Source organism: Prunus avium, chromosome 6, assembly GCF_965620075.1.
Source record: "Prunus avium chromosome 6, drPruAviu1.hap1.1, whole genome shotgun sequence".
Classification (NCBI taxonomy): Eukaryota; Viridiplantae; Streptophyta; class Magnoliopsida; order Rosales; family Rosaceae; genus Prunus; species Prunus avium.
The window spans coordinates 25,714,963-25,727,146 of NC_142289.1; the positions used below are offsets into that span (position 1 = coordinate 25,714,963).

The 12,184-nt window shown below is 41.5% G+C and overlaps 1 protein-coding gene across 7 annotated transcripts; it reads left to right on the forward strand.

The window, feature by feature from the left end:
- The first annotated feature begins 2,756 nt into the window (after positions 1–2,756).
- Positions 2,757–10,208, forward strand: LOC110762039 (uncharacterized). 7 transcript variants are annotated; one of them, XR_015836654.1, is made up of 6 exons: positions 2,757–2,899; positions 3,089–3,147; positions 3,258–4,897; positions 5,336–6,045; positions 6,113–7,052; positions 8,380–10,208. XR_015836654.1 is itself a non-coding variant. In XM_021964633.2 (5 exons), the coding sequence occupies exons 3-5, from the start codon at positions 3,328–3,330 to the stop codon at positions 6,848–6,850; spliced, it is 3,018 nt and encodes a 1,005-aa protein (XP_021820325.1). In that variant the 5' UTR covers positions 2,757–2,899; positions 3,089–3,147; positions 3,255–3,327; the 3' UTR covers positions 6,851–10,208. The 7 variants fall into 7 exon arrangements, 6 of the variants coding, with proteins under 6 accessions (XP_021820325.1, XP_021820324.1, XP_088111335.1 ...); XM_021964633.2 differs by having other exon boundaries at positions 3,255–4,897; positions 6,113–10,208; XM_021964632.2 differs by having other exon boundaries at positions 6,113–10,208.
- The last annotated feature ends 1,976 nt before the right edge of the window (positions 10,209–12,184 follow it).

Here is a 12,184-nt window from a genome sequence, read left to right on the forward strand (position 1 = left end):
GCCACCCCCATTGGCCTCACGACCCGAAGTCGAAGGCTCCCCATTTTCAGGCACTCTCGACGAAGTGCCCCCAGCCTCGGCATGCACTCTTGCCCTCTCCACTATTTCGCAAGACCTCCCAGAATCGGTACTCTCACCCCTCTCCGACGAACTCCCCTGGGACGACTCTTCCTCAAAGGCCCCCGGACTACGTCTACCCTCAGATTCGGTATCTAACATCTACAAACACAAACGAAGGGAAACTAAGTGCTATGCTAGAATCAAAATCCTATTCTACCTCCTTCACACTTATGTTCATGCTTGTTCATACTTGTTCATGCTTTACTCAACCAAAATTCATCGAATTCAACACTTTGATTCATGAAAATACAAAAACACGGCAACATACCTTGTTTGCACGGTGGTTCTCGATTGCCGGAAATCGCCTCCGCCTTGTCTAGGCTCGCCGGAAATCGCCTACTCAGCCTTCGCACGGTTGCCGGAAATCGCCTCTCACAAGCTCTCTTCGCTCTCAAAAATCCCAAGTATTCGAACTCTCGTCTACCCCTCATATTTATAAAGCCGATCTCGCATCGGGAAGCGAAGCGACGCATCGGGATACGAATCGACGCGACTCTTCACAGCCATACCGACACGTGTCACGCATGCATGGAGAAGCCCATACGTTGTCAGTTGAAACCTTTCAAATCCTTAGAGACGCTTCAACTTCCCGGACGTGGCATAAATTGCCACCTTCGAACACAACTCCACTAGCGAACGGCAGACGCACATTGATGAGTTCTCACTCACCTCTCGTGCCGAACGGCAAGCGCACATTGATGAGTCCTCACTCACCTATCTTGCCGAATGGCAGGCGCACATTGATGAGTTCTCACTCACCTCTTGTGCCGAACGGCAGGCGCACACCGACGAGTTTTCCACTCACCTCTCGCGCCGAACGCCGTCTCTTTTCCAAGCTCACTCGCTCGGGTACTTGGGGGACTACATGCCACCATCGGCGACAATGAGACCATCGAGTCCGGATCAGAATGCCGATGACAGATTCAAGTCCCCAACCGAGAAGCTTCTCAATCGGTAACTTGGGGGACTACTGTTTGTACCATATCTGATCCTGTACTCATACAACGACACGTGGATCATGGGGACTCACCCAAGTACCCAAGGCCTTGAACAATCGGTATCGGCTACCGATGGCATTGTCTCAAAGCTACCAACAGCTGCTGCAGGCCCATCCCGTCTACAATCGGTGCCCCCTACCGATTCTGCACAATCAACCTCGAAGCACCCGCCCGAAATATCTAAGGACTCGTGTCAACCTCACAGGGCCCTCCCACGAGTCCCACATCGAAAGAAAGTACTAAGAGCATACAAAATGCCCTCTATAAATACACCCCTTCACCACAGTACAAGGGTAAGACTTTTCAGCTTGACTTATATACTGATATATTGTCAACAGCAAGAGCTCTTAGAAACCAAACTTACTTCGGCATCGGAGGGTCTTAGGCTGGTTCCACACCGGTTCCATAGACCTTACGAGTCTCGACTTTTTTCTATTCAGGATCAGCATCCAAGGACAGGAAGAATCGGCATCCAACACTCAATCGATCTCTCGATCGTCCATCTCGCTTGTAAGTTGCACTCATCTCCATCTGTTCAGTTTTTAGTGCCAACATTCTCAGTTATTTGAATCTCTCTCTCTCTCCTCGATTATACAGTCCAAACCCTAATCCCCAAATTCTATCGACTGAAAAAGGGGTTCTTTTGCCAAACTGTACGAACTCAGGCGCTTAGATTAGGCTTTTCAACGCTTGTGGGATCCACTATGCCACGTAGAATGTTGACTACGGTCAGCAATTGGCCACCGTGGGTGCTTTTACGATAATGCCCCTGCCACGTTAGCTTTTTTAACGGTCTTTTAGATTGCGTTAACGGTTGGGGGGAGGAGGGGGGAAAGTGGAACACAAAACCACGGTCAAGGGGTTTAAGTGGGCCATTTTAACTTTGGGGGGGTTAAGTGAGATTTGACATAAGTTTCAGGAGATGCTACAGTAAATAAGCCTCTTTTTTTTTAACAAGGTAAGAAGTTTTATTTATGACGTTCTCTCTCTAGAACAAAAAAAAAAAAAAGCAGAAATGTTCTTTTGAAAAAAACTGATGTTTTAAATTTTTTTAACAAGGTGGGAAGAATTTTTTTTATTTTTTATTGTTGGAAGATATGCTTTATTAGAACACCAAACGGGAAGAAACTTGTAGATTGGATAAATATAGAAAATATAAAAGTCAATACATTTAATAACGGTAAATTTAAAAAACAAAAGCTAGTTTGTTTAATACATTAATGACATTATTTAAAGTGTATTAAAAGTGATACATGTTATGAGGAAATACGAGAAGGTTAGAGAGAATGTTTGGGCTCTATTTGCAACAATTCCCTTTTTTAGATTATGAAAATGACACTATACAACAAATTGTACTTATATATGAAATGTATTTTGGTAAATTTGTGCGGGTAAAATTATATTTTTTTTACAATTCGTATCTGATCCTGTTTTTAATTGAAATGTTGTGGCTAGTTGTATTTATGTATATTTTCCCAAAATCAATTCAATATTTTGTTACTCACTTGTAAAATTGATAGGTAGAGAATGGAAATTAAAATTTACAAGAAATAAAATTAATTTCTTCGTTGGGATCATGACAAGGAGATTTCAAATAGATATAAATATATGCCAATAAAGACTTCTCACCATCCTCTCCCTGCGGGTTTTAATTTGCTCCATTTCTCTAGAAAAAAAGAAAAAAGAAAACAAAAAGAAAGAAGCAAAACATAAACAAAGACAGAAAACGAAATCTAAAATCAAACATGCACCTTTCTTGGAAAGCTACTTGTGCTGCCTTGGTAAGTGTTCTGCTTTTCTTTGAACTCTCTGTATCGGTAGCTTCTTTCAGTTATCTACTTCTTTGGTATGTCTGGTTCAAGTTTCTTCATGTTATGTGCCAAAAGCTAGTTAATCATCGCTTCCATTTCTTTTTGGTTTCTCATGTCTGAGGTGAGTCGCTAATTAAAGCTTTGGTGTGTGTTGTGCAGTTCATTTCTTGAGCTTTTTGGGAATAGGCACACTGGAACTTGTTTCCCAAATTGTTTATGTAAGTGGTTACACTTTAACTGATGAGGTAAAATTAAAAGTTGATTACAATGGAAGATGGGTTTTATCAGTTTTAAAGATGGTTTTTATTTATTTTTGTTTTTACAGCAGGAGGAAGAAGACTGTCAGTAGTAACAGTGTCAGATTAGAACTCTTTGTTTTCTGTTCTCTCCCTGGAAACATGATTACCACATCCTCTGATGATGGATTGGACACCGGAACCAAGGCTGTTGAGAGGTTGAGGCAACTTATGAGGGAAGTAGCCCCTAAAACTACCAACTTTCAAGTACTTATCCCTGATTCAAATTCCCAGCATTTCATCTTAGGTCCTGCATCAGAATTCGTAAATGATGCCCCTGACATTCATATGAATGAATTTCTGAAATGCAAAACTGAAGATTTTCTTATAAACAATCAAAATGCCAACTTCTATAAATGGTTTCATTATCATCCTCGGTTTTGGCCAACTAATCACCCTAATTGGCTCTCTTGGTTTCAAAGAGTCGAAGATCAAAAGCAGTATATTTGGCATCAAGCTGGAATCTATGATATTCTCCAATTCTCCAAGTTTACCATTCCGTTCAATCGTTCTTTAGTACTTGCTGCACTCTGCTTTTGGTCATCTTCCACAAACTCTTTTCACCTTGGGCATGGTCCCCTTACTATTACTCTCTTAGATCTTAGTGCTTTGGTAGGACTTAGACCAGATGGCCCCCAGTTTGATGCTCTTGTTGGTAATTCCATCTCCATTCCAGATGATAACTTTGGCATTAAGATAACGAAGCTCGCCAATTTTTCTTCCTTCATTAGAGAACATAACAAAGTTGAAGGAGTTGTCACAGAAGAAGAGCACGTAGCTTTTCTACACTACTGGCTTTGCCGTTACCTAATTTGTTCTCCTTCATTCAAGATTATAAAGGCCAATTTACCCTTGGCTGTGGCTTTATCTAGGGGCGAATCATACGCTTTAGGACCCCTTGTTCTTGCCTACTTGTATAGAGGCATCAACGACTTACTTCACTCTCAGTTGGGTACTGCTGGAGGTCCATTATGGATTCTACAACTATGGCTTCATGCATACTTTCCAAAAGTGCGCCCTGGTTGTTTTTCAGTTCACCATCTCTCCTGTGAAGGACTAAAGTATGTTTTGTACAAAGAGCCTGAATGTTCATTTCATGATTGTTTAATGTATATGTGCCACTTTGACAGAGAGGAGAATTTTAACTTCATCCCATATTCAAAGTCAGATGCTTTGCCTACATGGTTGATCTTTCCTCGGTCTGAAATGACCAAGACCGAGCTTTCTACACTCGTGGACATGTGGGCTAGCTTCCTTGTTAGTCGTGATCTTCCTCTTGGTATCATGATTGGGAAATCTGCAAGTAAAACTTGCGGTGTTGAAGCATATTGCCCAAATCTCTGTGCCCGTCAGTTCGGTCTGATTCAAGGCATTCCTACTCCTCCTTTCTTCTCTTTCAATACCCATTCCCCTGAAAGAACAATATTTCACACTTCTGAACAATTCCTGGTGCTTAAGTTTACCACATCTCTTTTGTTCAAGAAACTTAAATTTGTTCCATTTTCACTTCTACCTAGTGCCACCTCATCCTTCCAATGTTGGTGGGAAAAATTCTATAAGGAAGCCTTTCCTCATGATCAAGATTTGAACTGTCTTTTTAAGCTTGATGACTTGGACCAGAACAGACCCCTTCATCCACCTAAGTCAACATCTGCTTTCAACAAGCGTAAAGGTACTTTCAACCCCAACTACTTGTCTATTGAATTATTTGAAACAATTTAAAAGATGAAATATGATACTGATATTAATGCGCTAGCAGCAACAAAATTGTAAAAACTGGACAATTTGAAAGAAGTTATTTGTTTCTTCAACGGCACCCTCTGATGAGTAGAAAAGCCCTACTGGTGTTCATTCATCATTGATTGGACTGATGGATTTGTTACTATATATACACCATTTAATCCAAATGCTTCTTTTAGTTTAGCTGGGTTGGTCAACCTCTCATTACATTTTAAGGTTTCAATAGTAGTTATGTGGGTTGGCCTTCCAATGGCTGATTGAGAATTCAAGTGCATCAAAGATTTTGTCAAAGTTGTTTACCTTGTTGGCCTAGGTAATGATATCATATTTGTTTGATCTTTAAAATTTATAACTTGCTCTTCCTATGCAGAGTTAACCTCCTTGCAAATGGAAGGCGGCAGATCTGACCAATTGCAAGCACACCCACCAACAAAACGAATGAAGTTTGTGGCTCAGCGAGCAAAGAGTTCCAGTGTAGCTCATTGCAAAGAAGCCCAGGCTCTGGCTAAATTTCAATACCTGCCTGGACGAGGGAGAGCTCATAGTAAAAAAAGAACGATTATAACAGAATATCATTGTTTAAGAAGTATGATAAAGGGCAATTATCTATTTCATGCCAAGTCCAAGGAAGCCATTGTTGACAAAAGCGGTTTAAGTGTCTCCAAAGGTTGTGGCAAGAAAAGGATAACCAAAGAAGAAGAGCATCGTTTTTTGATAAATCTAATTAAGTCCAATTCTCAATCTCACTCTGAGGAAAAGAAAGCGACCTTTGAGAGAAACACAAGTCCTCTTCGAACGAAACCACAATCTGATGCTCCAGATGAGGGAGACTTTGTTGAATTAACTGAAGATAACATTAGTTCTAAGCTGAAAGATCTTCCACTAACTCAGGCTTTGGATGCATCAAATGGAGAGCTGCCTATTCGAATTTTGTCTCCATCAACCCAAATAGCTGAACCTCAGCTTCATCCAGAGCCAAGCATTCTATTCCCACTTCAAGAACAGTCATGTTATCCAAATCCTTCGAGGAAAGAAAGTGGTTTGCACTACTCTGGCTTTCATGTGAAACGTGATCTTAAGGTAATTTTTATCTAACTTCTGTATTCCTTATCAGTCGTGTTCTAATTCTGACTGAATCTTAGCTTAGATGTCAAAGCCTGAGCCCTCTATCCGAGCTTTGGACTTTCTTGAAAGATATCTCATCCAGCATCCAGATGTTTGCATAGTCACCAACGCCAAAGAAGCTCTCATTCCTAATTCTGATGAAATTTCCAAAGCCAAGGCTGAGATCCAAAGTATTTCCACACTCTCTCTAGATGAAGTCATGGAGATTGAATGTTTACATAACTTAAAATCTTCGTTGGAAATCTTGCTCATAACGAATGACCAAACTGGAGTTGAGTTTGCGAACATTGAAAATGTCCAGGAGAAGCTTGCTTTTGTGGAGTCCAAGTATCACTTGGCTAGTGGAATCACAGCTGAAGTTCAAAAACAATTTAATCAGAAAATTGAACTGGAACAAGAAGTAGAAGTTTATTCTCTTCGCTTTTCTAAAGCTCAAGAAGATGAACCAAAGTTTCTGACTTGTATCACTGTACAAAAATCAATCATTGAAGAGCTTGAGAAAAAACTGGGTGAGGAGAAAGCTGTTTTGAAGAAACTGGAGGAGTTTCATGCCAACGCCAAAACCAAAATGGATCAAATCAGTTACAAGCTTGAGCGCACACAGAAGTTGCTTCATGATCACTGTATCCATGAGAAAGCTCGGGTGAAAAGAGCGTTGCAAGCCAAAAAGGACTTTGAATCAATGGAAGCGACTTGGGTTCAGATCCAACAACTGCTTTCCTCAATTAGTGATTTGCCAATGGAGGAAACAACCCCTTGAGGGTTGTCATGGTAGAACTCAGCTGATGTAGAGGTGATATTTTGGGATGTTGTCCTTGTTTCCTTTGTCCTTCCCTTTTGTTCCCCTTTAAGTTAAATGCAACATAATATTAGAAATGCAGTGGTGGTTGAGCATCTTGGCAGGGAGGTGGTTTGGCTGCTTGTGCATCTCTTAGTGCGAGATTGCAGTAAAGGTGTTTAAGGTGAGATGCCGGTTTTTACTACGTAATGGAAAAGGAGATTCATTTTCTTGTCATATTTCTTAACAAAAATATCACTGTGTACTAATTCTCTGTGCAACTTAGTTTTTAGATTTATAGCCTCTGTGAACTTCAATGGTGCCCATATAATGTGTTATAACATACCGTTTGGCGTATGCCTTACCTTTGAATGCATCGAAATATAAATATGTGTTCTTGCATACCTTTGTTTGGGAAAGATGAGGGAAGTAACTTGCTGCATTTTGAAATGAACGAGAAAGTTTAACTTAGGGGAGAAAGTCTTGAAAAATGTTCTCTCCGGAATTCCTTAAGGCATATCTTTCTAACTAATTTTACTTTGTAGCCCTTTGTTATCTTTTACTTGATAAAATATGGTTGCAATGGCCGACCTTCTGGTGTGGTGTCAGACATTGATATGTTACTATTGTTCCTTGAGAGAGAGAGAGAGAGAGAGAGAGAGAGAGAGAGAGCTTCTCCATCGTACCATTTCCTGGGGGATACTAACCAATGAGAAGCTAATACACTCCAAATAAAGAGAATAGCTTTGAGTCTTGTTGAAGAATGGAAAAGAAAGGTTAAGACGTAGTTTCTAGCCAGAAGCAACACTTCAAAAACTAGATAATCATAGCCTAAAATCAGATTCTATTACCTTACAAATTGCGAGAAAGGTCTATAGCATTGCAAATGTTTTATGGGCATCTAGGGCATTCAACAACAGAAATTATTGATAAATCTTGCAATTCACATTCGGACACAGCAACTTCACCATCTGAAACCTCGTAGACAAGAAAACAAACACCAAGATAAGGAAAATGCATTCAAGCCTCCACCTACCGTAGGTTGTGGAATACAGAACAAGGATGTCAAACTCCTAATTAGGCTTGTCTCTAGTCTTACCTCCAGAGAATATAGTTTCTTAAGCAATTTCTTATTGGGTGTCTCGGATAACTCGTGGCAGCAATCAGATTGCTTCTGAACCCATCCTGTCATGGTACTAACGTGTCGAACTTGATGACCCAAACAAATGAAAATAAGTTTGGATAATAATCACATTATTCGGAATTTTATCTTAACATAGCATAAGGTTTGTGGAAGCAAAGATTTACAGATAATAGGTCAAATAATTAACTCAATTAATATGGGAATTATTTGACTAAATTGGGGATCCTTTCTATAATTGAGGATTCCCTAATTAACTCAATCTCTCTAAATTGGGAGAGAATAATTCATTTTCATGTGTGGAATTATTCTTTGGAAACCTTAACTTCTCAGGCTCCTATAAATACATGACTATGCACAAACTCTGCAGGAATCCCTCTTCAAACTTGGGGAGGCTTGAGGGTTTGAAAAGTTGGATGTGGTGGAGTCACCACGTGATGGGGTACGTTTCGAGACACCACGTGATGGGGTGTCTTCCTGATCAAATTAGAAGACGCCTAAGCAGTGAAGGAACCACCAGCTTCCAATCTGCAAAATCCAGAAGCTAAGACGATAGTGACGCCGGGACTCGCCATCGCATCATCAAGAAATATGGAGGCCACGGCTGCGATCGATCGAGGACCTTCCCAGAGTCACCTCGCGACACCGCTGGCACCATGGGAATCGCCAGCCTTCAATTTGCAGAACCCCGGAAAGACGATGCAGCTCGATGCCGGAGAAGTCGCCGACGTGCCATCGATGATTCCGCAGAATCTGCCCAGCGGCATTGGCGCTCCTCCTTTTGACTTCTTGCGACTCCGACGTCACCATTGAAGCTGGGAGTCACTAGTCGTTGCATTGGTGGAGACTGCGCACACGCGCCGAAGCTCTATCTCGCGACAATAGCTTTTGCCCTCTCTGGCGACAAATGTCTGTTGCTCCTTCTTACGCCAACAATGGCTTCCACTCCTATAACAGATCAGTTTCTCTCTCTCTAATATATTATATTGTTTTAATTTCTAATTAATATTAATATTTAATGTTTTATTAAGGAAAATGCACATTCATTGTAAATTATCCACTTAATATTTATTTTGAATTAAGGCAGATTCTTATAAATAGAGTAATGCTATTCTTAACAAATTTGTATACCATATGCTCATACCATCTTATGTGGCAAATGAAGTGGACATCAACATCAATTAAAAAGTGTTAATAAATTATAAATGAAAAGAAAATGTTAAATTAATTTTAATTGATGTGGCTGTCCACATCATCTGTCACATAAAGTGGTATGAGAATGTGGTATACAAATGTGGTAAGACTAGCATTATTCTAATAAATATTAAATTTAATATATTATTATGGAATTATTAAACGTGTCTTATTTAATTATTTAATTATTTTATCAAGGCACATGTGATATTATAGTTGGCATATAATTATGTTTTTATCATGCCCGCTAATTATATTTTATCACTAATGATCAGGAAAATACCAAACGAGTTGGTGACCAATCTGCGAGACCTTGGTCTACCAAATCAACGATTCCCCAGTCAACTTGATCCATGATTTCTCAGTCAACTTGATCCATGATTCCCAAGGTCGCTAGCCTGATGTATGTGGTCAACCAGCTTGGCACAAACAAAAGACCTTGATAGGAAGTTTGTCTTGAGTAGGTTAGATATACGCTCATCCCCATTAGAACTATCACCAACTACTGGACCAGCAGTTCACGTAACTAAAGGACTCTTCGCTCGAGCAGAGGAGTCTATAGCCCTCTTGACTCCATCTTGCAATACCGAATCAACTCTGCGCTTGATTGTTTGAGGCTTGGTAGAGGAGTCGTGATTGTTGAGCAGTACAGTCCTCTCAGTTTGATCCCTAGACCGATGCAGACAACTTGAACTCTGCTTCTTAGCAACCTCCTTATAGGGCAGATCACAGGTTTTGAGCTGTTCGATCGGAGACTTGAGAAGAATATCTCGAACCTCTTGCATGCCACTAACCTTCTTGTTGTTCGCGCCGACGAGGCGCTTGATCTTGGCAGATGAAGAAGGAGCAATTCTTGTGGGAACTTTCTCGGTAGATGAGACTCCTCTTTGGGAAGACTTGCTCGTGGTAGTGTTGAGGCCCAAAAAATCCACGGCTTGGCTCAAATGAATTCCGGGCCTAGTGCAAGACCTTATTAAGGAAAAACCCGACTTTGAGCACACAAAAGTCCGCCATGCACGAGTCACACTCCACGTGCCATGCCAAATAAATAATCCGTCATGCTAGGAATCAAAATAAAGATTATAAAGTGCATTAGCTCTACAAATCCATGCTAATTATCCCATCAAGCATAATGATTAAAAGCATGTCAAGCGATATGCCATGCTAAGCGGGAAATTATTATCCCACACCCAATCGCACTACAAGCTTAAGTGGGCCCAAGCCACTCAAATGCCCGGGGCTTGCTTGAGTGGGTTGTGGTATGGATGGTAACAAATTGTCATGGGGCCCATTGATGGGCCGAGAAATGGAAGTCTCGGGTCGCTTGGGAGACTCGGGACTCAAGCCAATTTCTTAGGCCTAAATGTGGGTAAGCACAAGAGAGGGAGTAGCCCATTGCTTCAACAAGAGTAGCCCAACCAAAATAACCCATTACTTTAGGTAGCCCATAAAGCCCAAATATTTGGTGAATTTAACCCACTTATTAGATGACTTGGTTTTCTATATTAAAAGGCCCATACCATTTGAATGAAATGAGTCCAAGGCCTTCAGCACTTGGCTGAAGCAGAAAGCCACGAAAGGCCAAAGGATCCACATAAAAAAAGGGCTGCTGGGAGGTTACACATGGAAGGAGCAAGTTCCAAGTGAAGGCATTAAAAAGACCAAGGGATATTGGCGCACAAGGGAGGGTGTCGTCCTTTGAACCAGCATGCATACCCATCTCCCTTCCTCCATCAGATATTGGCCATGAAAAGAGGAAGAAAGAAGAGGAAAAGATGGTTGAAAGTAGAAGCTCCTCTCTGAGGCAGTCGCTGGAAGAAGTCTGGAGCACCAAAAATCTCTGATTTTGTGGGATTGGGCAGAGCTGACTTTGCCACCATAAGGTAAGTCAAGGAGGAGGAGAAGAAAGGAAGGAGAAAGCTTAGCTAGGTTGGGAAGAAACCATTAGGGTTTCTTGGAGAAGAACAAACCCTAGCAGCTATAAATAGGACCCCTTCTACCCAAACAACACAACCCACAACCTTCAGAGAGCAAGCTTTCTCTCTCTCACTTACAAACCCAGAAATTTTCGTGCTTTGCTTGCCCATTTCCCCCATCTCCCCTGCTTTGGCAGATTGCTACAGCTTTGATAGAGTCACTGTCAAGCTGCCGGAAGCTACGAAAATCACCCAAAACTCTCCTCCTTAGAACCTCTTTTCTCTTCCATTAGAACCTCTGCCCTTCGTAGGAACCCACAACTCTCTCTCTCTCTCAAGTGCTAAACCCATGATAATTTTGCTCCCATGCCACATGCCTCTCATGCCAAGCCCGAAAGTTTATCTGTAAGTTGCTGTTGTTTTTGTTGGTGAAGATAACCAAAATACTTCCTAAGGCCTTGCTGCCATTTCGAAGCATTTTGGGGCTTAATTTTCGAACTCAGACAAAGGGGACAACTTCATCAACCTAGCCCACTTACTGCCGGAAGAAAAAAGCCCCTACAGGTAGAAAGAGGTCTCGGTTTCTTTCTCTATGGAGACGCATCCCTTGATCGTGAGGTTGCAACTTCATCTCCGATAGATCTATGATAACCTTCCTCTTATCAGGGAGCTCGATTTAGGACTTCTTTCGCTCAGCAGGCAGATCATCCGGGTCTAGGCCATGCAGCTTCCATCTTGCAACATCTTCGGCATGGGGTAGACCACCAACTTCCCTCCGATGCTCACTCAGCAACCAGTGCCACTCACAGAACCTAGAAGGAATGTTTAGGGCCTGATGAACCTTAGTCATCTTAGCCACATTTCAAAGAATTCAAATGAAGCTTTAGCATATCAAGGGAGTACAACTTACCATTGCAATAGGTGAGCGGGACGAGCAGACCATCTCCGACCTCACCTTTCCACTTGCCGCTGACCTCCAACACGTCAGTGTGCCACACATGGCCCCCTTTACTGAAACGGTCAAACACCTTGGCGTTGAACACGCGAACCTGAGCATACTTCTTG